Raw genomic sequence first — 26,855 nt, 5'->3', positions numbered from 1 at the left:
TCAAATTTGCATTTACTGACACTTGGTTTCACTCCTTTTAAAATCTTGGGAACATAGTTACGGAAGTGAAACTACCTTATTTATCCTCCACTTGCTTTCCTTCATTTTTAAAACTCAGGAGCATGGGTAAGAAAACATCCAGAGAGTGACTTGGTTCTTGCAAGAGGTTTAAAAGTTGGGATATCAAAAACCTACTGTTAATTACTCTTTGTAGTAATTTGTGAACTGTTAGGGGTTGGTGTTTCCAGTGTAGCTATGCTCAACCATGTAATTAGTTTCTTTCTTGAGCTGTAAATTTTTTTTTTTTTATCAAAACAAAAACTTTTCTATTTCCCTCCTACAGCTAGCAGGCAAGGTAGTACAAAACTGAATCATACAGTATCATTCCCAGCCCCATTCTCAGCATTAACAGTTTAACACAGTCTGTCAGTCTATATGTTTCAATTCACTTTCCAAGTACTCGTAAAGTTACGTCGAGAAAAAGAAAAGAATACCACTAATTCGAAAAAGTACTCAACTGTAATTACAAATGTAATTACATACACGGCTCAAACATTATAACTGAAAACGACAGACCTGTTCAACTTTGGATTTAGGGAGGAGGTCAAGACTAGAAAAGGAATTTTTTTATGAAAAGGGAAAAAAAGTCAGAAGATGTGTCTTAGCTTGCTCAAAGTGGTTCCTAATTTTGCCAAGAAAGATTTCTTCTACCTTCATGCATGATCTCAAAGGCTACTTTGAATCTTTCGATAGATGTTGCCCCTGCCTCGATGTAGTTACGAGCTTCTTCTCTCAAACTCCACAACATCAACGGCTTATAGTCTTGATAGCTGCCTCCGGAATCAACATCTCGTAAGATTCCGTACTTTGCATTTTTGGTCCAACGATGTAAAATATAGCGAGATGGAAGTTCCCTTATGTTCACTATTTGGAAAACCTTTAATGCATGTCTACACAGTATACCTTCAAATTCAAACATCTTACAGCTGCAACTGATATTAAGATTGGACGCATTGAAGGCAACTGTCTTACTTTCCTCTCCATTGCCACACTTCTGCACCAGATATCTACTAATAGCTCCTTCAACATTTAACTTTATTCCAGCATAACCGTAGCATTCTAACAGCTCCTTTTGAAACACTTTAAACATTGAGATTGTGTAAAGCCTTCGACATTGTTCCTCTATAGGGTCTTTAGTGTGCAAGACAGGCTGCAAGTTAAATGAACTGAAATCCTCTTTCTTTTCCTCCTCCTGACGTTGCTCAAGACCTTTCTCATAACGTAGGATAAATTCGTTAAGGGGTGTTTGAGAAGTTAAAATATTACCAAAGAATGGCTTCATCCCATCCACATGGATGCCTGCAAAAAACGTTCCCCTTATATACAATGGAACCCAGCTTTTGCGCATCAGGTACATTTCCTTCAACCACCCATTTTCCTTCAAGTTGTACTTGCTGAGAAGCACATTCCAAGAAAGATCGAATTCATTTGCTGTCTGACTCTGCAAAATGCAAGTTTGATATTCATATTTAAACTCATCATTTATGGAAAACAGTGCCCCCAAATTCTCTTCCATTTTTTGACATGTGGAAAAGCGGTGATGTGTCCCGGGAAAGACTTCTGCAATTGATTGTTGAATGATTTTGTCCTGATCTGCTGTTATCGACAAAGGATGGCGACCTGACATAGCCCTAAGCCATGCCTTGAACACCCAAGTAAAGGACTGCTCAGAATCATCCGCGATTAAAGCACAGCCAAGAAGTACTGGTTGCTTGTGATGATTAACCCCAACAAAACAAGCTAATGGCACAGAAAAACTGCCTCTCCTATATGTTGTATCAAGAACAATGGCATCTCCGAACTGTGAGCAAGCAAATCTAGATCGTCCATCAGCCCAGAACACACTCATGCATTTTCCATTATCTGCTTCGACTGCATAAAAGAATCCTGTATCTTCTGCCTGCCGAGACTGGAAATATTCTATAAGCACGTGATACCAATCACTTCCAATGTTACTCCTTCGTCCTCTTCCAACAGGACTGAAGCTGCCATTTGCTTCAACTAGATCTGTATGTTCAAAACCATTGCCTAATTCCTCCCTAAATCCCTTTGGTAGAGTAAAAGTCCCACTAGCATCAACCGGGCAGTCCATTGAATGATTGTGTTCCATATCAAGACGATCAACAACCCACCTTCCTGATGCCTGTCTTTGTATTCTCAAGAATGCTGAGCAACCAACTCGTGAAGGGTGCTGATGGCCTTCCTTTGAGCAAACAAATCTTCTGGATGTGACAGAACCATCTTTTTTTGATCGGAACAACTGACCAATACGAACTTTGAATCCTACACTAGCAGCATATATATGGTAATATTTGTAAGCTTCTAAAGCAGAATTAAATTCAAGACCTTTGTATGGTTCTCCTCTAACTACTACGCTGGTTTCTTCTTGCACTTCCTCCCTTTTAAAACGTTTACGATCGATTGTGCCAGATGGGCTATCCTCCTCAACCGAACTAATTCCAGTTCTGGCGGACACACCAACAGACGATCTTGGGGCAGGAAGGGATTTTCTTTGTATACGGGGTGGATTTATCTCACCGGGAAGTTCAAGATCGTGATTGTGTTCCTTGTTGACGTTGGCGAGCATCCACATCCCAGAGTCATCTTTTTGTACCCTAATGTAAGCTGGGCAGCCAGTTCTTGTATTTGTCTGAAAACCCTCTTTTGAACAAACATATTTACGAGAAATAACTGACCCATCCACCCTGGATCGATAAAGCTGACCAATCCTAATTCTGAATCCATTCCGGGTTGCATAAATATTATAAAACTCTTGTGCACCTTCTGCTGAATCAAACTCCAACCCCACATATGGTTCAAGTCTTATATCTCCATCTTCTCTGTGGCTGCTATTTCTTGGGATGCTCAGACCTGCTGGTTCAATATCGTCTCCATCTTCTCTGTGGCTGTTATTTCTGGGAATACTTAAACCTGCTGGTAGCCCCCTTAAAGGCATGACATTCCCGAACTCTTCTATATTCATGTTAGTATCTGAGAAAAGCAAATACAAAATCCATGTAAGAAAGAAAACACCTTCACTGAATATCCAATAAATCTTGTACTATTGACTGCCACAGCATTTGTACTTGGAAAAGTTGATAAGAAAAAAACAGGAAAAAAAAATACCAAGAAGAAACCACTTGTCTTTAACTAGTGCTACTAGTTAACATGGTTACCATTTAAACTTTAGCCTACATAGATATTCAGTTTCATAGAACACAACAGAGAAACTACGAAGTTACATAGACAAAATTGTAGCAATCCTTGGTCAAGGAATTAAGGCCCTCGCTCGAGGTACAAGACCATAATTTTTGCATTCTCCCGCTTGCTCGAGCCTCTAACCTTTGTTTCACTCAAGGGTTGACTTCAGTTCAAGTTTTTGGTCCAAAACATATTTTTGGTTATTTCTTATCTAGGGTTTATAAACCATATATATTTGTTCATTCTTTTGGTTTTGAGGTAGTTATTAAAAATATTAAAAACTGTAAACGTGTTTATCCCCTTCAGTATTCTTCTTAAGGCAACAAATATAGGATTTTAATTCCTAGTATTACTTGTAACCAAAACGTTGCAGAAGGTTAATATTCTGGTATTTGGCGGAATCAACAGTGTATTGACATTTATCCCTTTTAGTTAACTTCTGCCATGTCACACAGCGATGTTATCACCATCAGATCGCCACAAGAGAACAGAATATATTAATGAAAAAATTATGGTGTGAATTTGCAGATGATAGGAAACTTTATCCTATTAATTATGGAAGAGTAAGGTTGATGCCTCTAGGCAAGAAGTTAAAGAGAACTGAGAGCTGGAATGGTAAAAAAGGCTATTTCCTTTCTTTTTTAGGAATTTATATGTTCTAAGTTGGAAACTAACTTTTTCTCCAAAATCCACTTAAAGGCAGACTGAAACGGTTAAGTGGAACCCAAAACCTTTAAGTATAGCGGTATTTCCTTCGCTCCCTTTAAGGGATGTCGAGGGTTCGAACCTTATCTAATACAAGGTGGGCGTGTGAGTGTGTTTAACTAGCAAAAAACAACTGGTGCCTAATAATCCATTAAATTCTTTCATTCAGTTACTAATCTATAGCAATTATACTGTTATCTAGAACCACACTAAATATTCAAGTAATCGCAACTGTCTCCCGCCAATTCTTTTAGACATACAAGGGAGTGGAATAATATGCATTTCTGTCTATAACGGGCTATGTAATTCCATCAATTCTCAAAGCATGACAGTAGATGTAGTACACAAAACACAAGGCTGTTTTTACCATTCATCACTTATTCTAACCACAAACCATATATTCAAATTCCCTTACTCTACTAACTCAAAAAACGAAAAGGCAACACAAATGTACCCATCATATCCAACACTAAACCATCCACACTATTTATTCCCTAGAACACGTAATCCCCTACATTAACTACAGAACCATAATTAGTCTATCTTCCCCATCCATTTCAGTAATTCAACTATCACAAATGCAAAAACATGCATGCCACACATAAAGATCCAAACTTCACACATGCAAACACCACTAGATAACAAATCACACTCAATTTCACACAATTCCCAAGAATCTTGATCAAACTCACAACAAAAACAATAAAAATCCAAACTTTACCACAATTACAATCAAACTACCAACCCAAACCAAACCCAATTCAAATAAACCAAGAAAACTCCTACCCACAAGTCCAAACACACCTAACAACCTATAGACACAACATACCCACATAATCATTCCAAGATGTTACCTCAGATGGTCAGAAAAGAAATCAAAATTAGGGTTTTTGGGCACCCAAATCTGGCAAAATGAGGGGAAATTAAGCAGTAATTTGAAGTGAAATCAATGAAAAACAAGACAAATCTTAGCTGATAAAATCAAGAAAAAGTGAAAAGACAGCATACCTTAGAATTTTGACAGGATTTGATTTGGGTATATAGATACAGATAATATATCAGCAGCCCATGTATGCAAATGTTATCATAGACATATTCTATAAAAATCTCTCTCCTCTCTCTCTATCTCTCCCAATCTCTCTCTCTCCCTCTGTGTTTTAACCAACTATGGTTCTGACTTCTGATGAGTTATTAGGTCATGGTCCCTATCCTACTACTTTGCCTTTATTTTTCAGTTTGTTAAAAAATACTATTGCAACTCCGTAAAGATGAGCAAGTTGTGTAAATTGTGTGCGTGACGTTTGATTTGTTTTCATGGTTTTGTAAAAAAATGTGAAAAAATTAATAGAAATTAAAAAAAATACTAACAATTTTAGGTTTTTTTTATTTAAAATTTTTTTGAATTGAGCACATATATAACTAGTTGAATAGAGGTTTTTGATTGTATTTGAGATTGCATTTAGTTGCATAAACTTGTCAAAAATTTTATTCAGTTGATTTCAGTTGTCAAAAATCGTATTTTTAGAAGAAAGAAAATGAAAAATAAATTTTTTATAAATTAAAAAATATTTTTGCAATTTATTTAAAAAATGAATATATTTTTCAAAAATATTCTTTTGGATATTTTTCAAAAAAAAATAAAAATTAATGATCTCGAAAAATTGAGACGCGTATTAATTCCATATTCGAAATTTATTTTCTAAAATATATATTTGCACATCTTCCGTGCCGTTGAGATAAGATGTTTTTTAATTTTTGTAATAAGGTGATTTCAATATCAAATTTAATTAAAAATGTTGTAATATTTTATTTTATTTTTATTAAAATAAAAGTATGCATAAAATTAAAAAAATATCAAAAACAATCTACAGTTCTCTAATATTTAAAATAGATCTTTTCTACGAGCACAACAATTTTTATCAGTAATTATAAACTGAGCTGAACAATTCTGACAATAAAGACGATTATAACTAATAAAACTTTAAAAACAAAAATATAGTTTAAAAAAAATTCTCAAGAATTGAAATTTTATGGAATACCTAAACAATTCTCGTTAGAAGAATTTATATTATAAGAGTATGTTATTATTTAGAATTATTTGTTGATTTATTAATAAACAGTGAATAATCAACCCAATTATATTAAAATTTGGATCAAACATAAAATTCATTCAAATATCGACAAAAATCAGTGTTATCATTCAAAATTGACATAATTGTTAAAATAATTAAAAAATTAAACAAAATTTAAAAGATATATTTCTGAATAAAAGAAAATACTGAATCACTATTTTTTTTTGTTTTTGTCCCTTTCAAATTGACCCCCAATTCGAAAGTCACATTTTAAACATTTTATTTGTTCCAACTATACAAAATTTTAATTATATTTATAGAAATATGATAATAATATACATATATATATATTAAAATAAATATATTAAAAATATGTTAAATTAGTTTCGATTCATTATGTGACTAATGCACTTCCAATGATTAACTTTAATTCCATTTTTTAAATATTGGGATAAGTATTCACAATTATTTGATTTTCTTTCAACTTCGAAAAATTATGTATATAGAATAATTTAATAAAGCATTTACGTCTTATACATTACAATTTAATAACATGCCTAAATAATACACATTATAATTATTATTTTTCAAATCATCTCTTCATTAGAGATATGTTAATCTTAAAATTATATTGAAAAGAAAGAATTCATTACTTGAAAGAGTTGATTAAAAAGGATCAAAATATCGAAATTAGTGATAATTTGAAAGTATTATTGTATTAAAAATATCCAAGTTTTTAAGGAAAAGGACAATTGCGAAATTTACAATAAATTAAAATCAATTTACAATTTCGCCTTATAGTTAATTCAAATTATTAAATTACAGATGTTCTTTGCTATTAGATTGAACGGTTTTCATCTGCTTTTGGAATAGTACACAGTACTTACTTATACTTGGTTTAAATTATTAAAGCATGGAATATTATTTTGTATTATAATTAATTATTTTTCATATATTTATTTTAATATTTAAGTGCATCTTCAATGATAAAAGTTAAAATAGTGGCTAAAATATAACGATTGGCTATCTGAATTATGTAAAATTATTGTGATGTATTGTCTAGATTTCAACTGGGTTGATGTATTGTCTCGTAAACTTATTTATAATTATGATTATGTAAAATTATAGCTGATGGGTTTTAAACCGCACAAATATTGCGACAAATTATGTTTGTCTATATTTTTTATTTTTTGTGCGTGTGTATGTTGTGGTCCGAGCTGTTGTCTCTACGGAGATCATGAGTTCGAATCTCGGGATATAATTTATTTATTTTTTGCTTTTATGATGAGAGGATAAAAGGATGGAATGCTAATTTTTTTATATGTTCTCTTAAAAATGACCCGACACTTATATGCTATTTAGATTATTTAGCAAACGCTCTAATCCTGAATTTTGAAGAAGAGATGAAGTAAGTGTAACACCGTAAAATTTGAAGAAAGAATGAAGCAAGTAATACATAATTAGATACTTTCTTTTTACAAACAAGTGAAAAAATATTAAAATATTAGATTTCAACCAGAACAATTCTGTGAACTTTCAAATACAATCTGACTGTGAAATAAAAGAAAAATTAAATAAATAGTCATTTTATTTTCAGATCGCTTAGCATATAAAATTTACAAATTCTTAAATCTAGAAAGTATTATATTAACATCACGAGAATTTCAACCTACACCTAATGTGAAAAATGTAGCATGATAATTGATCTTCACATAAGTATCATTTATAACCCATTGTTCAAAAAACAGTTACATCAAATTGATATTGAAGTAATTAATACCCCTAAAATGTAAACAACTTTTTAGTTATGATATGTGAGATTTTGCAATATCAACCACCATCCTGTATGATTCGAGTCTTGCAGAATCCCAAAATATCATATAAATCTTCTTCAAAAAGTTACCGAATCCCGTAACATGACAAACACAAAAATAAAAAAAGAACACACTAACATAAAAAAATGGGCACAAATAACAATTTTGAATCCTGATAAAAATGTATTCAACAAAATTTCCTCCAAAAATGATTAGATCTCGATTTCATTAAAAAAAATTGATAAATAGAAGAGAGTATTGGAGAGGGAAAGGGAGAGGAAGGACCGAAAAGTGAAGAATGGGCGGATAGGACCCCGAATATGTGAGTCAGTTCTCAAAACCTTTTTTCAAGAATTATAATACTTTCGTTTCATTTTGAAGTGAAAATTTTAAAGCGAATATATGTCAAATTAATTTATTACTCCCTTATTTGTGTTCTTCTTAAAAACTCGAATTTAACTATTCTTATTTAATAATAATTGTTATTTATTTTGGGGTATGGCCTAACATAAAAGATGTAACTTAATATTATTAGAGTAAATTGAATGGTATCCTATATCCTATTCTATATATATATTATAGAATAAAAACTAAAATTTATCATCTCAACGATATTCTAGGTCTTGTGCTAAAATAATACTATAAAGTTATAATTTCCAACTCATAAAAAAATAATAATTTTATATTAAAAAGGGTGGAACCTAAAAGTCGCTCTGCTATGTTAACATCAAAAACTACTTTTTTAGTGGCATTAATTTGAAAACCCTAGTAACATATACATACATACAAAAATCTTCAAGGTAACATATACATACATACATGTTTACTAGTTTCTTCATACAATCTCATACACAATTCTAATTTAATTTTAGTAATTTTATTATATATTGCTACTGCTCAATCAATTCATCTTGTTTGTGTAACTCTAAATTATAAATTTATAATATGTTTGTTTTAACATAGCAGTTATAATTGATCTTGTTTGCGTTTAGTGATTAAACAACTTCGAATTTAGCTGAAAAAGTAGTTATAAAATCCCGAAAAGTTAGTAGTTGGAAGGGAGGTGATTAATTTGGTAGTTTATGAATACGGCTTCAGTTTCGGGTTGAATTTAATTGGAAGTGATTACGGAATGTGTTATGGCGTAATTGAGAGTTTTGGAGTGAAGGATTAGGTGTTTGATATGATGTTGGAAAGTTTGTAGGGTAATTATGTCGATTTGGAGAATCTCGGGAGGGATATAATTGGGTATCTTACGTAGTAATGTGTTTGTTGTTTAATGAGTGTCGATCAATTTTGACGATTCCTTTATTCCTGAACCTCGGCGGATGGGATATAATTGGTATAATTGGATTCCGTTCGTAGTAATATGTGTATGTGTGTGTTTAGTGTAATGTCAATCGATTTTTATGATTGTTACGTATATGCATTTTTCCTTTGTTCCTCTATCTTTGGAGCATGATTTGTGGAAAATAGTTGAGCAGTACTTGAATTGTCATTCTTTGGTCTCATCATCGATATTTTTTTTATAAGTGTTACTCGGGAAAATATGAATGTTGGAGTAATTGACACAAATAGATGCTTGTTCTTTAAATGTGTGCTAACTGACTTGTATAATTTAACCTGTTCCTGTTTTTTATATTATCCTCACTATTACAATTAATATTTCCATGTTTTTAGAATTACAAGGCGAGAGCTTGCTTTGCGGGTACCAGCAGTGTTCACTTCCTCACTATGTCGGACGGTCATAAAACTGATAATAACATTGAGATCTGGAAGATCAAGAGCCTCATGAAAGCTCTTGAAGCTGCTCCTGGAAATGGAACCAGTATGATATCATTAATAATGTCTCCTCGAGACCAAGATGCTTGGGGATGAATTTGGCACTGCTTCAAACATAAACAGCAGGGTAATCGTCAATCTGTTTTAGGTGCAAGTACATCTGCTCAGGAGAGACTAAAGCTGTACAATAAAGGTCCTCCAAACAGACTTGTGCTCTACATTGGGACTATTATAACTGATGAAAGGAAGGAGAAGAAGGTTACATTTGACTTTAGCCCTTTAGGCCTATCAATGCCTCTCTTTATCTTTGCGACATCAAGTTCCATACTGAAGCTCTAAATGAACTTTTGGAATCTGATGACAAGTTTGGCTTTATTGTTATGGATGGTAATGGGACCTTTTTTGGGGCTAAAGTGGAAACACGAGAGAGGTTCTTCATAAGTTCACTGTTGATCTCCCAAAAAAACATGTATGAGGAGGGCAGTCAGCTCTCCGTTTTGCTTGCCTCTGAATGGAGAAGCGCCACAAATATGTAAGGAAGACAAGAGAGCTTGCCACACAGTTTTATATCAATCCTGCCACCAGTCAGCCTAATGTTGCGGGACTAATACTTACTGGATTCACAGACTTTGAAACGGAGTTGAGTTGGTCTGTTATGTTTCATCAACGTCTTCAAACAAAAATATTGAATGTTGTTGATGTTTTTTATGGTGGAGAAAATAAATAATCAAGCTAATGAGTTATCGGCGGAGATACTTTCCAGTGTGAAGTTTATACAGGAAAAGCGCTTAATAGGCAATTATTTTGATATAATTAGTCAGAATACTGGAAAGTATGTATTTGGTGTGGAAGATACTTTGAGTGATCGGGTTCTTCATTGAGCTAGCTCTATATCAAAGTCCATCTAATTCATCTTTTTCTTGATCATGGTTTTGTGGCATAGAACATTGGCATCGCATGTTCGAAATATTATTGAATGTACTAGCTAGTGTGGTATCAGTTTATCACAAAGCAAAATCTACAAGCCCAGCTTTTTTTTACCATTGGTAATGTAGACATCCATTTATATTTTTTAAAGTCTGTTATTATTTGACACAGGTATTCATAGATTTGAACAAGTCGTTCAAAGGTGGGTGGATCAGATAGTGGGTATAAAATCTCAGGAATACATATCTGATGGATTATTCACCATATATCTACAGGTTCTTATTGGATTTGTGAGCTCGAATAGATATTACGTTTTTATTGTTGTGCGGAGTGTTTTTTTTTTGTATAATAGACTTTTATGCCTCACACTTACAACTCAGTACGGTTCTAACAAATCTAAGGGGTGAATACTGAATACTGGGTGAACACTTTTGAAAGTGAGGACTGCACTTTTAAATACAGGAGGTGCATACATTTTTGACATGCCTATGTATATTTGCAAGTCTTTGCTTTGATGTGGGTACTTGGACAGTTAGATCTGATGAAAAAGTAGCTTTTTTTTGCTAAATAAAAAGTAGCATCTTTGAATATCCACTAGTTATTATTTTTATTTCTAGTTAGTTATTATTAAATAATCTTTTAGGTATTAATTTTTTTTTAAATATAATATCCATTTTTCATTCATATTCATAGTTTATTAAAGTATAATAATATTTTTAATTATTCAAAATTTATAAAAAGCCTTCATATTTGAATTGGACTTGGACCTCCAAAATTCTTCAGCCACATGGTTCTACAAGTTGCTGGTATCAAGTTGGGGGTATTTCGTTGTCTTTATCAGTCAGGACTCAGGAGTCAGGATGGCCATATATGAATATTAAAAGAACTGTATTCTAACTCCTAGATAAAACAAGTTATCTTCTAAGAATTTTTCCGCAAAAATAACTGTAATCGTATAATTAAAATTATTACAATAATTATTGTATGTGTTGAGTGATTTTTATTGGTTGAGATTTTTGTGCATGCAGTCCATTACATATATTGAAAAATAACCAATTCAAATTTGACACGTAACTTATTATTGCACAGATTAATCGTTTTCTTTTCTTAAATTATAGTATCACCTACATATTTTAATCTATTAAAATTACATGTACTACTTTAATTATAAATTGAAGTACTTCCAAATGTGCGCAAAAAGTCATAATAATACAAAGTTGGCAGACTTCATTTGTAGAATTGTAAAGAAGTCTTTGCCTTCTCACAGCTTTAAAACCAGAGTAAACTTGTGCACATACTCACCATTTTTCCTTCAAAGTTCTAACTATTTTTCATGGCTACTGCAAGTAATCTTCTTGCAACTTCTCCTTCTTCTTCTTCTTCGTCTTCATCTCGGCCTAAACGGTGGGATGTTTTCTTGAGCTTTCACGGCATGGAAACTGGTAAAAACTTCGTTTCACATCTTTACTCTGCTTTAGATCAAGCTGGAATATCAACATTCCTATATGATCCTACTTCTGAAGAAGTGGATGAAAGAACTAGAATCGAGGATGCAGTCTTATATTCAAAGATGTTTATCGTCGTTGTATCAGATAACTTCTTACCAGAGAACATTATTACTCCATCAGATTTCTTGAAGCCCCTTGGGGGGCTTTCTATGCTTGCTGGAATCCTTAGGTTTGCTGATATGCCTAGCCCCTATGGAATAGCAAATCGGGTTATACCTGTATTTTACTATGTCGCTCCATCAGATGTACGTCACCTGAGAGGAGATTACCAAATTATAGAGACCTTAAAAGAGGACTTACCGGAACTTTTCTCTGACTGGAAAGGTTGTCTTGTTGGCATCGCGGCGCTATCTGGATACCATCTCAAAAAAGAGCAAAATGAGTGAGTCCCTTCATTTGTTGTTAGATTATGATTATTTGAGCTGTGCTCGTTTGAAATATCTTATAAGTAGCTTAAAAGTTGAAAAATAATATTTCCGACTTAGAGTAACTTATGGTTATGTTATTGCATTACGTCACTATTTAATGAGTTGTCATGACTCGTCAAACTATTTAAGAAATTTTTAGAACAATAAATTCAGTTTTAGAACTTGAAACTTTCTGAGTAATTAATTTAATGAACTGTGTTTGCTCCCTGCTATTTGTTATGCTTATTTGTTTCTAATTACTATTCTCTTCAGTTTCTTGAAAATGTTAATACAAGGGCAGTAATTAGTATGCAGTGTCTACATATAAAAACTTTTGGAATTATAATTCTGTATGTTTGATTAAACACAGGAATGAATCGAAAATTATTCAAGAAATTGTGGATGATGTGGTACGTAGAACATGCAGAAAAGTATTACATCTTGAGCAACATCTAGTTCAAATAGATTTTGCTGTTGAAGAGGTATTTCAAAAACTTAGCATGGAGTCGAATGATGTACGTGCTATTGGGATTTGTGGCATGGGCGGAATTGGGAAAACTACGATTGCCAAAGTATTCTACAACACATATTCCAACTATTTTGAAATCAGCTGCTTTATTGAAATTGTAAAAGAATTTTCACAGGGAGGTAGCCCTCTACTTCCTTTACTTCAACAAATCTTGATAGAGCTTCTCGGTAAAAAGGATTATAAGGTCCGCGATGTTGAAAGTGGTATAAGACATCTGAAACAAATTCTTTTTTCCAAGAAAGTTCTAATTGTTTTGGATGATTTGGACCAGTTAAGCTATTCGGAATTTCTAGCAAGGTTTTGCAACTTGTTTTCAGGTGGAAGTAGAATTATCATTACGACAAGAGATGTAAACCTTCTTAATCAATTAAAAACAGAAATTCCAGAAGTAGAAATTTGCATGGTGAAGAAATTGGGACAACTTGCTTCATTGGAGCTTTTTAGATATTATGCCTTTGGTAAATCAACGGCGCCTGAAAGTTTGAGAAAGCTCTCTGAAAGCTTTGCAACTTATGCTGGAGGTCTTCCGTTAGCTCTAAAAGTGTTGGGTTCATCTTTGCGCGGTAGAACTAATGATGTCTTATTTTGGGAAGCTAAACTCGAAAAGCTTAAAAAAATTCCAGAGAATGGAATACATAAAATCCTTCAATTGAGCTATGACGAATTAGATGATGAGACATTGAAGGCAATGTTCCTTGATATTGCATTTTTCTTCGTCGGAAAGGACAAAACTGAGGCTGTTCATGTATTTAAATCTTGTGATTTCTATCCAGAAGTTGGAATACCAATTTTAGTGGAAAGATGTCTACTTTCAATTGACAAGAATAATAAGTTTCAGATGCATAACCTCATAAAAGACATGGGAAAGGAACTCGGAAAGAGCACACACTTGTTTTTGCAAGGAGATGAATGGAAGAATCTGCAAAATTTAGAGGCAAGTAAAAACAAAATATATTCGATATTTTACAATTCCAGTTTTGAATATTTAAATTGATAAGTGATAAATTCTTACTAAAAAACTACATTCAAGAAAATAAATAATCAAACAAGTGCATATCTACCATGTGTCTATCAATCCGAGTGGGGTTTGAAATTTTAGAAACAGCTTGTTAGAGATTTTTTTTAAACGGAGAGGTTTGTTTTAGGAGGGTCATGAGTGAAACTCTCTCTAACCCTCACAAACCCTCCTAAACCCGACCCCTTCTTAAAATCTTCCTATACCAACATAGTGCTTATTTTTTGGTGGATCAAGCACCAGCTTACTAGGACATTCTAGTTTTAATATGAGCTTACTTATTTTTTCATTGATAAAAACAGGGACCAGAAAAGATCGAAGGTCTCATCTTAAACCTGACAGTGTCGACGGATAGACAAATAAGTTCCCAAATATTTAGAAGGCTGACCAACTTGAGATTACTTGAAGTAGTTCATGCCAGTGACATTAAGGGAAATTTTAAAGATTCATTTCATGAGTTAAGATGCATCCGTTGGAGTTATTGTCCGTGGACTTGCTTACCATCTAGTTTTTGCCCACAAAAACTTGTCACACTTGACGTGCCGGGCAGCAAATTCAAGATACTGTGGAATAGAGCCCTGGTACGAAGCTGAAAATCTTTTCCATTTAATTCTTTGTTTGTTTAGTAGATACATTTTAACTTTTTATTCAAACTTAAAAACTTACATATGATGCTTATGCTTTTCTTTATATGTATTGAAAAACATTATGTCTTGTTTGATCACTTGAAAGTTGAAACTCATTTGAAAAATTGAAATATTGGATTGGTACGATTGACATGTTTGGATTTGGTTATATTCCATGACATTCAAATATAAGTATAAGCTTGACAATTAAAATGACAACTCAATTATGTTACATGAAATGAATTATATGTTTCCAAACATAAAGTTAACAGAACTTTAATGCATACCCGTATACCAGAACTTTAATAGGAATAGTTTTTTTTTTAAATTTACTAACATGTATTTTTTTAACAGCCTTTAGTAAATTTGAAGACTATGGATGTCAGTTATTCAGTGAACTTGAAAACGACTTCGGACTTCAGACATTTAAAATTGGTTGAGAAGCTTTCTTTCAGGGGTTGTGAAAGCCTGCTAGAAGTCCACCCATCAATTGGACAGTTGACTGAACTGATTCATCTAGATTTGAGTGGATGTGGCAAATTAGAAGAATGGGATGAATCAATCAGACAAAAACCTAGACTGGACTATCTTTTAGTTTATTTAACTTATTTATTTCTATTTCTTGTCAGCAAATTGGACTATTTGCGCATGTACAGATCTGTGAAGCGATTGCCTGATCCTATTAAACAGTTGACTAACTTAAGCTATCTGAGTTTGAATTTTTGCCGCAATCTGAAACGATTGCCAGATCAGTTGGGTGATATGAAAGGACTAAAGACGCTTGATGCAAGATATACCCCAATTGAGCAACTGCCAGATTCAATTACTCGCCTGAAGGATTTGGAACGGTTGGAACTGACTGGTTGTTTCAATCTCAGTATGATACCAATGCAAGTTGGGGATTTGGAGAGCTTGAAGGTGTTCATTGCAAATGGTACTGCAATTAGACAACTGCCCGACTCATTTGTAGACCTGCCAAATTTGGTAAAACTTTCTCTGGGATACTGTGTAAACCTTACGAGTCTTCCAGATGACATATGGAAGCTAAAGTTTCTTAAAACACTAGATGTGGAACATTGTTCGAAGCTGGAGAGCCTGCCTCTGAATTTGGGGTTGATTCGTGGCTTAGAAACCCTTGATGTTTCTTATACGGCAATTGAAGAATTACCAGTAACTATTATACTACTAAGTGAGTTACAGGTGTTGGATTTAAGCCATTGCGAGAAGCTTAAGGATCTGCCGGATGTATGGTATTATTTTAAATCACTTAAAAGTTTATCTTTTGATGGAGCGGACACTATTTGCCAAGTTGGTTTCCCTGTCCTGGTAAGAACTATGGAGTTGGAATATTTAACTCTAAAATGTGATATTAAATCATGGTTGCCTATAATTTCAACTTTCTCCTGCTTAAAAGCGTTATATCTTAACGATGAAGGACAGAGTTTCGCTCCAACAGAACCGTATAGTCTTTCTATGCTTTCCAACCTAAAACAACTCACGGTGGCGAACTGTACAAGTCTAGGGTCCTCCTTTCCTGAACTTCCTCTTAGTTTAACTTACTTGAGGATACATAAATTTGCAATACTGGAGCAGCTACCTGACTTATCCAGCTTGAAACAGTTGAACCATTTGTATATATCGAATTGCGTCAGGCTTCATTCACTTCCGCCACTTCCTCCTCGAATGCAAGGGCTTATAATATACAATTGCACAAGCCTAAAGGATGTGTCTGATTTCTCCATGTTGAAGGAATTGGTATATTTGACTTTTGGTAGGTCCAGCACTCAGAAACCATTTGGTTTGAACCAGAGTTTGCCTCAGGTTTGTTGTTGTCTCTATCCCTCTATGATATACAATCACACTTTTAATAAAATAGTCCCTCAGTGTTTTTCACGTTACAGGTTGAACGAGACTCTTCCAGTTCACATACAGAGGATGTACCAAACATGGAGGGTATAGAATTCTTCAGGTACACAAATACCTCCAGCACTCAGAATCCATCTGGTTTGACTCGGGTTTGTTGTCTCTATCCCTCTCAATAATACACAATCACACTTTTAATAAAATAGTCTCACACTGTTTTTCATGGTGCAGCATGAACGAGGATTGTTCAGTCCACAGAGAGAGAATGCACCAAACAGGAAGGTTACAGAATATTTAAGGTCCACAAATAGCTCCAGCTCTTGGAAACCATCTGCTTTGAACCAGAGTTTGCATCAGGTTTGTTGGTGTCTCTATCCCCCTCAACAAAACACAATCGTACTTTAATTAAATATTTTTGCACTGTTTTTCGCGTTGCAGGTAGACCGAGACTTCTTCAATTCATATATGGCTGATGTATCAAACAGGAAGATTACAGAATGGTTCAGATACACAAATAGCGGACTTAAAGTTTCTTTAGAAATACCTTCAATAGCGGAAGATGATATCTTAGGTGTCCGTCTCTTGGTTGTTTTTACATGCAAAACTGTTGATCGTCATTATATCTTAAGAGCTGTTATTAATAATGAAACGGAGGGTAGAAGAGATTTCTACGAGGTCCCTGTATATTGTATGAGAGGTGCTGAAGTACAAACGCTAGTGGAATGCATAAGAGCAGAAAGAATCTCAGTGAGAAGTGGAGATAAAATTGAGATTGTATTTTTTGAGTCACTATATGCTTCTAATGGATGTGCAGAAGCAGGAAGATCTGCTGACGAGTTAACGGTGAATATGTGCGGGGCTCATGTAATGCAAAGAACACCTTCCACTCCTCATTTTAGCTCAGCTTTAAATGAATATTTGCAATTAGTCTCGGGAAATTGACTGAGCTACTAAGCTTACATGTTAAGGTTCTCTTGCATGCTTTTCTCATTGTATTCACGTTTGGTTTACTCTGACTCGATGCAGATTCCTGTTAAATCTTTAATGGTAAATGTGCGAAACAGCTGCTTGTTTTTCTGCTCGAGCATTTTGTTGTTTTCAGGCTGACTGTAGTATTTGATTGAGTAATGTTGCCTCATTGTCATTGTAACTGTTGTAGGAACATGTAAGTTATTTAGTTATTCAAGAATGTGTATCAAAAGAACAAGTTGTGTATAATAATGTTTTTAATTTATGATAAAGGGAATCGCTCAAATGAGAACCAGTTTTAAAGTCAGATTTGAGATTTAATCCCGACCATCAATTTTTTACATGTAAATTAAATCCTATCCATCCCGTTACTATTTTAAATATTATTTTAATTCCTCACCCCCACCCATCAACCAGCCTTGCTGTCTAACAGTCCCTTCGTTCAACTCTTCTCTACCTTGTATCTCCTGTCCTCTCTCTTCTCCCTCCTCTCACTCATCTCTCTTCGCCTCTCTCTCTCTCTCATATATATATAACCATACACACACAACTCCCTCGCCCATCTTCATCATCCCCCACTTCTATCTCTACGCACCCGCCCAATCTCCGCCGCCCAAACATCGTCAACCTCCACCGTCCGGTCAACAATACAGTTTAGTTGCCAACGTCGAATCTAGTATGATTATATTGTTGTGATTCTTGATTTAGGTAATAGATCATAGAATAATATATATTTTGTAGTGATTTTGATTTTTAGTTAATGATCCTTCAATAATTGGGGGTGTATGTAGATGATAGTGGTGGTATAAATGGTGGTGGTGACGTGGTGATTATAACTTAATTGTAGTGTTTTGTAATAAATTTGATGATTTTTGTTATGGTATTGGTGATTGTAGTTGATGAACGGAGTTGGTGGCCGAATCTGATGGGTAGATGCAGTGACCAGTTGTGGTGATTTTTTTGTTCCGGTGGTGATTTTTTGTTTGCTGGTGGCCGGATGTGATGATTTTTATGTTTCCAGTGGTGATTTTATATTTTGACGGTTGTGATTTTCTGGAAGTCGCCGGAATTGGTGGTGGCCGGAAATGGTGGTTGCCGACTGGAGGAGGTGGTGGGTGATAAGTAAAAAAAAAATTATGGAAGAGGTGATGGTTGAAGATGATGATGAGATTTAAAATGAGTGGTCTAGATTAAAAATAAATTTAAATTTATGTGGTTGAGACTACATCTCATATCTCACCAAAAAAAGTTCTCAAATGAGGTAAATAAAAAGCCTACATATTTGAATTGGTCTTGGACCTGTAAAATTCCTCAGCCGCCCCTTGCTGTTATTCAATTAGTCAGGATGGCAAAAACAAGTTATCTTCTTAGGATGTTTCCGCGAAAATAACTCGGATCGTATAATTAAAATTATTTTATTTTATTTTTTATCCCTAACATATTGTAATTTATAAAAATTATATATACTTCATTAACTATAAATTGAAGTACGTTCAAATGTACGCAAAAATTAAATCGGCAAATAATATAATTTCTTTTAATAATTAATTACGCATACAAGTCCAACTCTTAACCTCCAGCGACTAACAAATTGTTAGCAAGTAATATAAAGTTGACCGACTTCATTTGTAGAGTTGGAAAGAAGTCTTTGCCTGCTCACAACTTTAAAAGCAGAGTAAACTTGTGCACATACTCACCATTTTTTCTTCCAAGTTCTATTACTATTTTTCATGGCTACTGCAAGAAATCTTCATGCAACTTCTCCTTCTTCATCTCAGCCTAGATGGGATGTTTTCTTGAGCTTTTACGGCAAGGACACTCGTACAAACTTCGTTTCACATCTTTACTCTGCTTTAGATCAAGCTGGAATGTTAACATTCCGCGATGATCCTGCTCTTCAAAAGGGTGAAAAAATTACACCCGGACTTCTCAATGCAATCAGAGATTCAAAGGTGTTTGTCGTCGTTGTATCAGAGAACTATGCTCGTTCTCCCTGGTGCCTTAATGAGCTCGTTGAGATCCTTAGCTGCAACACAATAGAAAATCAGGTTATACCTGTATTTTACTATGTCGATCCATCAGATGATCTACGTCACCTGACAGGAAGTTTCGGTGAAGCTCTTGATTATCATAAGAAACGTTACTCTGTTGAGATGATAGACAAGTGGAAAGCTGGTCTTGTTGAAATCTCGGAGATGTCTGGATACCATCTCAAAAATGATCAAAAAACGTGAGTCCCTTCAATTTTTAGTTATACAGTTAAACCTCGATTAAGTAATAATCGATAAAGTAATAATCTCATTGAAATAATATTTTTCTCCAGTACCAACATGATGGACACAGTATATTTTTGCTCCCGATAAAGTAATAAACTCGCTAAAGTAATATTTTTTCTTGGTCCCGACCCTATTACTAAAGAGGTTTAACTGTATTATGATTATTTCATCTGTCCACTGGCCTGTCTTATAAGTTAGAAAATGGATGTATTTTGGACGTATAAGTAACTTATGATTATGTTAATTCATTGCGTCTCTATTTAATGAATTTTCATGACTGGTTTAACTAATTGAGAAATTTTTAGAACAAGAAATCCAGTTCTAGAACTTTAAACTCTCGAATTAATAATCTATTAAGTTGTTAATTGTAACTAATAAATATATTCTTAGTTTTTTAGAGATGTGAATGTAAGGACAGTAATTAGTATGCAGTGTCTATAATCTACATATATAAACTTTTAGAATTACAATTCTGTATGTTTGATTAAACACAGGAATGAATCGAAAACTATTCAAGAAATTGTGGATGATGTGGTACGCAAAACATCTAGAAAAGTATTATATCTTGAGCAACATCTAGTTCAGATAGATTTTGCTGTTGAAGAGGTATTTCAAAAACTTAGCATGAAGTCAAACGATGTACGTGCTATTGGGATTTGTGGCATGGGCGGAATTGGGAAAACTACGATTGCCAAAGTATTCTACAACACATATTCCGAAAATTTTGAAATCAGCTGCTTCATTGAATGTGTAAAAGAATTTTCACAGGGAGGTAGCCCACTATTTACTTTACTTCAACAAATTTTGGTAGAGCTTCTCAGGAAAAAGGATTATAAGGTCCGCGATGTTGAAAGTAGTATAAGACATCTGAAACAAATTCTTTGTTCTAAGAAAGCTCTAGTTGTTTTGGATGATTTGGACCAGTTGAGCTATTCAGAGTTTCTAGCAAGGTTTTGCGACTTGTTTTCAGGTGGAAGTAGAATTATTATTACGACAAGAGATGTGAACCTTCTTGAACAATTGAAACCAGAAATTCCAGAAGTAGAAATTTACATGGTTAAGAAATTGGGACAAACTGATTCATTGAAGCTTTTTAGTTATCATGCCTTCGGTAAATCAGTAGCGCCTGAAAGTTTGAGAAAGCTCTCTGAAAGCTTTGCAACTTACGCTGGAGGTCTTCCATTAGCTCTAAAAGTGTTGGGTTCATCTTTGCGCGGTAGAACTAATGATGTCTTATTTTGGAAAGCTAAACTCGAAAAGCTTAAAAAATTTCCAGAGAATGGTTAACGAATGTGAATCTTTTTTGTTGTATTGGAAGTTTATAGTGCAGTTCAATTTTAAAACTGTAGTAGCATTGTCATATCATAATTCACTGGGAGTGCCGTACTGGTTATATGGTGATATTCTCATGTGGTCATACCATTTTTGAAATTAAATGAGCCGAGTTCGGGTAGAAGTTCCGGCTCGTTTAATTAATCAAGAACGAGCAACTTAAATGAGCCGAGTTTGGGTAGAGGTGTAGCCTCGATTAAGTGTAAAATTAAACGAGCCGCCTCGCCCGACTCGTTAAAACCGGCTAAACGAGCCGCCTTGACTCAACTCGTGTGGAGCCGCCTCGCCCGACTCGTTAAAACCGGCTCGTTTAACTAAACGAGCCGCCTCGACTCGTGACTCGTTAAAACCGGCTCGTTTAACTAAACGAGCCGCCTCGACTCGACTCATGAAATTACACGAGTCGAGTTTGGGTAGAGGTTTAGGCTCGATTAGTTAAACGAGTCGGCTCGGCTCGGCTCGACTCTATTAAACTCGGCTCGAATCACCCGGCTCGAAACTCGGTTCGCTCGTCCCGAGTTATATCCCTAAACAATGTTGTAACACATTAAAAAAGATTTTCTGTAGTCCCAATATATTAATCCAATTTTGCGCATTACCGCCCTCGTGTTGTGATGAGTTGGAAACGTCTGTCTGCGACCAATGGTGCAGTTCATCCTGTTGGAAAATGTCGACCGGAGAGGGGCCAAAAAAGAAGCTACTAATTGTTAAATAACAATCAATCTGCAATATTAGACTTTGACAACATAGAGAAAATGATTCTTTATTGATAAATAACACATGTGATATGCCTATATGAAGCTGAAGCCTGATTCTGAAGTAATTCAAGACTTAGCCAGTAAAGTGTGGCTTGTTTCACTTGATCTTAACAGATGGAAGGATTGACAAAAAATGAAGCAAGCCATGAAAATGAGGAAATGGCCCGAGCACAAGTTGGTATTTGGAGATTAGTGCATGGTTCTGCAGAAATGGCTGCAGTTAGGTGTGCTGTTGAGCTTGGAATACCTGATATTCTCGAAAATCATGCAGATCCGATGACACTTTCTCAGCTATCATCAGCACTGGCTTGTTCATCAACGCCTCTTTTCCGGATCATGAGGTTCTTGATGAACATAGGTATTTTTAAGGAGAAGAGGACAAACCAAGGCTCCATGGGATATGTTCAAACCCCCATGTCTCGTCTTTTTGTAAAAGATGGAAAGAATAGCTTGGCCAGTATGTTTTTGTATGTAAACAGCTCTGTTACGACAGCTCCATGGAATTTCTTAAGTGCACGTGTGTTGGATGACAACACGTCACCGTTCATTTGTGCTCACGGCATGGACACATGGAAGTATGCATCTGAAAATCCTGACTATAGGAAACTAATTGATGATGCAATGGCTTTCGATACCAGGATAACAGTTCCTGCAGTACTTGATGGATGTCCTGAGGTGTTCGATGGACTGAGCTCTGTGGTTAATGTCGGAGGTGGTAATGGAACAGCTCTGCGCATAATTGTCGAAAGGTGTCCATGGATTCGTGGGATCAACTTTGATCTTCCTCAGGCAGTGCCTGTTGCACCCGAATGTCAAGGCATTGAGCACGTTGGAGGAGACATGTTTGTAAGTGTCCCTAAAGCCAATGCGGCTTTCCTCAAGGTTAGTACACTTGAATCTAGAATAAGTTACTACTGTTATTATACCGTGGTAAACGTATTTTTGGTGTGAATACATAGGGCGCTATCATTTTGCCTGTACAAAATAGTTGGGGTCCTTTGCGAAATCTCAAATTTTGGGCCTTAATTTAAATTAAATATAAATTTAAAAAAGATATCTTCCGACATATAAAATAAACTAGCAATATACATTATAAACAAGAAATACATTTCAAAAATTTACGTGAAAAAAGAGGTTCCTCTCGTATTTTGCAACAATATCATTTAAAGCACTTTCTTTGTCCACGTCATCCTAAAATTCACATTCGATTTTCATCAAAACAAGTACATTTAGCCTTTATTATGATATCGTTGTTTGTAAATATATAAACAATCTTAAAAATTATATCAATATTATTAAAATTTGGGGGGCCTTGTATTTTCGAGGACTCTCAGTGGTGGCTCACCCCGCGCTATCCTACCGCCCTTCTGATTGTAACATCAAATATGTTGTAATCCGACAATACGTACATACTCAAACTCTTATAAATGTAGTGGATATTGCACGACTGGAGTGATGAAGAGTGCATCAAGATCCTGACGAACTGTAGAGAAGCTATAGCAGAGTATGGCACAGCTGGGAAAGTGATAATTGTAGAGGCAGTGATCGAAGAAAATGGAGGAGACAAACTTGTAAATAATGCGGGGCTAATGCTTGATCTGATTATGTTGGTACAAACTGATAAGGGCAAGGAAAGGACCGCAAAGGAATGGACTTATGTTCTGCGTAAGGCTGGATTCACCAGGCACACGGTCAAGACTATTCAGTCTGCATTATCTGTTATCGAGGCTTATCCTTAATTGCATGGGGATTATTCGGAGTGAGTCTTGTGTTGAAATAAATGTACCCGTAAACAAGTTTAGAAATTAGGGGTGTATTGAAGAAAAAATGATAAAAATAGCCGATTTTTGAAAAAATTTAACAAAAATAGCAGTTCTGAAAAAACTGACCAATTTTGGCCGATTGAATACTCCACTGTCAGTTGGGTATCCCAATTTGTATAGGATACTCCACTGGTAGTTGGGTATTTCATATATGGGATACTCCACTGCCAGTTGGGTATCTTGTATAAAGTGGATACTCCAGTAACAGTTGGGTATCCCATCCGCTAAAGTTGGTCAACTTTTCAGAAACTGGTTATTTTTGTTAATTTTGTGTAAATTTGTCCTTCACCCTGTATTGAACTCGGATTTTAAAAGATTTTTTTTCATTCATGAAATCTAGTGTATTCAAGTGAGATTTTAAAAATGTATCGGAATTTTATGGTATTCAACTAGTATTTTAAATTATGCTACAGGATGTGGTGGTATTCAATCACGATTTTAAAGTATGCTTAAAAATCTGATGATATTCAACTGAGATTATTTATAATCCATTAAAATCTGATGGGCTGACGGATGTTTTGGGACTATCTCACCATAATTCATAAGATTTTGAAAGATTGTGTTTAAATCCTAAATACTTTTTATCAACACTATGACACTCTACGACATTTTATTTAAAATCCGCGTAAAATCAAAATCAGATATAATTCATTAAAATTCGTAGATTATATATAATGCATTAAAATCCCAGTTCAACTCAGCTTTTTCTACCGTGTGCCAGCATCTCAAACTTTTATAACTCTATCTTATATTATGTGTCCTTGTTTGACTATTATTATACAGTCAAGTTGACCACATTTTGACAAATAATTAAAACAAATTTACGTATTATTTTTCTAAATTGAAAAATACATTTTAAAGATGATGAGATATATTTTTAATGATAAAAGTTTAAAAATCTATTTAATTATAATTTGCGGTCAAATTTAGACCATTAACACATATTGATGGAACGAGTATATTTATATATTTTAACATGTACCTATGGGAACACATCTAATGGAAGTGCTCTCTTTGTTCCCCTAGGAAGTATACATTGGGGGACGGGAGCCAGCACGCATGTTAATGCTCTTTTATAAAATAGTTGCATAAATAATTTTAATTTTTTTTTTCTGAATAAAAGTTTGATATTTGAAGTTTAATACAAAAAATGAAAATTTTAAAAATGAATTATGGAAGTGTGTTTTCTATTCATGTTAAAATGCATGTCCAACATTAAAAAAAAATTGTATACAATTGAATAGGACACAGGGAGTACTAATGAAACGGAGGGTAGAATCGAATACTACGAGGGTAGAAGCGATTACTACAGGTCCCTGTATATTGTATCAGAGGTGCTGAAGTACAAACGCTTGTGGAATGCATACGAGCAGAAAGAATCTCAGTGAGAAGTGGAGACAAAATTGAGGTTTTATTTCAGAGGGTATTGTATTCTTCTAATGGAGCTGCAGAAGTGTTGTTAGAAAATTAGGATTTTAGAGCTTAATTTAATTATGTTCTTGATGTTAATCCTAAAATCTAATGATTGGAAATTGTTCAATGATATTTGAACTTAAATTTTCATGTATGGTTTTAAGAATTTTCTTAATGAAATCCATATGAAATGAGAGTTGAAAGTAGCTTGGAAAAGCTTGGAAAATTTGAGAATGTTTGTCCCACATTGAAATAAATAAAGGGGGTTGTGTGCTTTATATGGTATTACCCACATGAGTAGTATACAACTACTAAGGTGTGTGATGGTCCATTGTGTTGTTGTGTGCTTCACGCGCGCCCGCCCCGCCACGCACCGCACCGCACCGCACCGGACCGGACCGGACCGGACCGGGTCGGGTCGAAGGGCGATTTGGGCGAATGTCTCGGCGTCTCGCGTACGCGAGGCGACTTGGGCGAGGATTTTATTTATTTGAGAATTATTTTAATTCGAATTTATTTATCGGTGATTGGATTATTGGGTTGGGTTCTGAAATAGGCTAAGTAGTCTAAATATATTGAACCTGCAAATAATCTGATCTGTAACAAGTTCTGATATTAGAATCAGAACTGATGAATAAAATCAGAACTTAACAAGTTCTGATATCAGAATCAGAACTTAAGTACTGATGAGTCGAATCAGAACTTAAGTACTGATGAGTTAAATCAGAACTTAACTTAAGTTCTGATAATAATGTGGGTGTTAATGTGAAAAGCTGTTACAAATAATTTAAATTCAAAAGCTGTTCAGTTTTGATTTTTTTTCATTTATGAATTCAAAATCTGATCAGTTTTTATTTTTTATTAATGAAGCAGTTTAATTCAGACATTAAGTGTGTTGACAGTTTCATTTTTCCTCTCCTATAAATAGAGGCTAAACTGAATGAATAAATACATACAACACACTACATTCTCATCTCTTCTCTTCAATCTCTCTGCATTTCTCTCCCATAAGTCCTGAAGTGCTGATATTTTCCGGCGACTGAGGTGCTGGTCGAAGTGGAGGTTTTGTTGCTGCTGTTAACATAAACTCCGAGCTGTTTTATCCTGGTGGAGATATTGCGCACATCCCAAACGCAGCAGGTAGGGGGCAATAATCTCTTCAAGAGCAGCCAGGACTTCGAGCAAGGCCTGGTGACTCAGCTGTAATCATTTTCTTGGCGTTTTGTATCTGTAAACCTTTATTTCAGTCACTGTTGAAAGCTATGGTTTCGGGTACATCTTTCTTTCTCTCTACGTTATTTCAGTTACTGATTTTGTTTACCTGCATGTTTTGTTTTGTTAACTGTGGTCTTGGCCTAAACTTGTTAAATTCTTTATACACTTGCCTCTATGTTGCTTTACTTGTTAGTGAGTTTCTCAACATTCTTGAAGAGATTATTAGTTATATAGAATTTAGCATAATGGTTAACGAAAGTGAGGTTATCGTTGGTGGTGGTAGCAGTTCGGGTGCAACTGCTGGGGCCATTGATTGGACCACCTATAGTTTCCCACAGGCTGTTGAACTAACCGGTTTACCGGAGAAATTCAACGGTGGCATTGGCTTTTCTCGCTGGCAGAAAAGGATGAAGCTGTGGTTGACTATAAAGGGTCTGTGGCCGGTTGTGGAATATGAGAAACCAGTAGTGGATCAAGAGAAGGCTGACACAGTTAAGGCTTTTGCGAAGTGGGCTGAGAAGGATGGAGTGGCTAGAGCGGCCATTCTTGCGGCACTAACA

General features: G+C 34.8%; 4 protein-coding genes, 1 long non-coding RNA gene and 1 pseudogene across 7 annotated transcripts; 5 read left to right on the top strand and 1 right to left on the bottom strand.

Annotated features, from left to right (window-relative positions):
* Nucleotides 1-468: 468 nt before the first annotated feature.
* LOC141677395 (protein FAR1-RELATED SEQUENCE 7-like) lies at nt 469-5,187 on the bottom strand. Of its 2 annotated transcripts, XM_074483324.1 has the most exons (3): nt 4,975-5,187; nt 4,821-4,870; nt 469-3,051 (listed from the first exon to the last, which is right to left on the bottom strand). In XM_074483324.1, exon 3 carries the CDS (start codon nt 3,041-3,043, stop codon nt 683-685), a length of 2,361 nt encoding a protein of 786 aa, XP_074339425.1. In that variant the 5' UTR covers nt 3,044-3,051; nt 4,821-4,870; nt 4,975-5,187; the 3' UTR covers nt 469-682. The 2 variants fall into 2 exon arrangements, with proteins under 2 accessions (XP_074339425.1, XP_074339418.1); XM_074483317.1 differs by lacking the exon at nt 4,821-4,870 and having other exon boundaries at nt 4,975-5,186.
* A 3,364-nt stretch (nt 5,188-8,551) lies between these two features.
* Nucleotides 8,552-10,727, top strand: LOC141677393 (eukaryotic peptide chain release factor subunit 1-1-like; annotated as a pseudogene).
* A 1,167-nt stretch (nt 10,728-11,894) lies between these two features.
* Nucleotides 11,895-17,785, top strand: LOC141677379 (TMV resistance protein N-like). 2 transcript variants are annotated; one of them, XR_012557414.1, is made up of 7 exons: nt 11,895-12,451; nt 12,847-13,939; nt 14,323-14,601; nt 15,001-16,467; nt 16,548-16,615; nt 16,741-16,866; nt 16,948-17,174. XR_012557414.1 is itself a non-coding variant. In XM_074483289.1 (7 exons), exons 1-7 carry the CDS (start codon nt 11,895-11,897, stop codon nt 17,449-17,451), a joined length of 4,140 nt encoding a protein of 1,379 aa, XP_074339390.1. In that variant the 3' UTR covers nt 17,452-17,785. The 2 variants fall into 2 exon arrangements, 1 of the variants encoding a protein (XP_074339390.1); XM_074483289.1 differs by having other exon boundaries at nt 16,548-16,661; nt 16,948-17,785.
* Nucleotides 17,786-17,901: 116 nt separating this feature from the next.
* Nucleotides 17,902-18,456, top strand: LOC141723996 (uncharacterized). Its single transcript, XR_012576431.1, has 2 exons — nt 17,902-18,186; nt 18,375-18,456. It is a non-coding gene; the product is annotated as an uncharacterized LOC141723996 (long non-coding RNA).
* Nucleotides 18,457-19,106: 650 nt separating this feature from the next.
* LOC141677368 (disease resistance protein RPV1-like) lies at nt 19,107-21,102 on the top strand. The gene is made up of 2 exons (XM_074483264.1): nt 19,107-19,708; nt 20,249-21,102. Exons 1-2 carry the CDS (start codon nt 19,209-19,211, stop codon nt 21,039-21,041), a joined length of 1,293 nt encoding a protein of 430 aa, XP_074339365.1. The 5' UTR covers nt 19,107-19,208; the 3' UTR covers nt 21,042-21,102.
* A 142-nt stretch (nt 21,103-21,244) lies between these two features.
* Nucleotides 21,245-23,968, top strand: LOC141677372 (acetylserotonin O-methyltransferase-like). The gene is made up of 2 exons (XM_074483279.1): nt 21,245-22,726; nt 23,278-23,968. Exons 1-2 carry the CDS (start codon nt 21,959-21,961, stop codon nt 23,581-23,583), a joined length of 1,074 nt encoding a protein of 357 aa, XP_074339380.1. The 5' UTR covers nt 21,245-21,958; the 3' UTR covers nt 23,584-23,968.
* Nucleotides 23,969-26,855: the final 2,887 nt, after the last annotated feature.

The sequence above is a fragment of the Apium graveolens genome, chromosome 1, assembly GCF_009905375.1.
Source record: "Apium graveolens cultivar Ventura chromosome 1, ASM990537v1, whole genome shotgun sequence".
In the NCBI taxonomy this organism is placed as follows: Eukaryota; Viridiplantae; Streptophyta; class Magnoliopsida; order Apiales; family Apiaceae; genus Apium; species Apium graveolens.
This window is presented reverse-complemented; position numbering and strand designations above follow the sequence as displayed.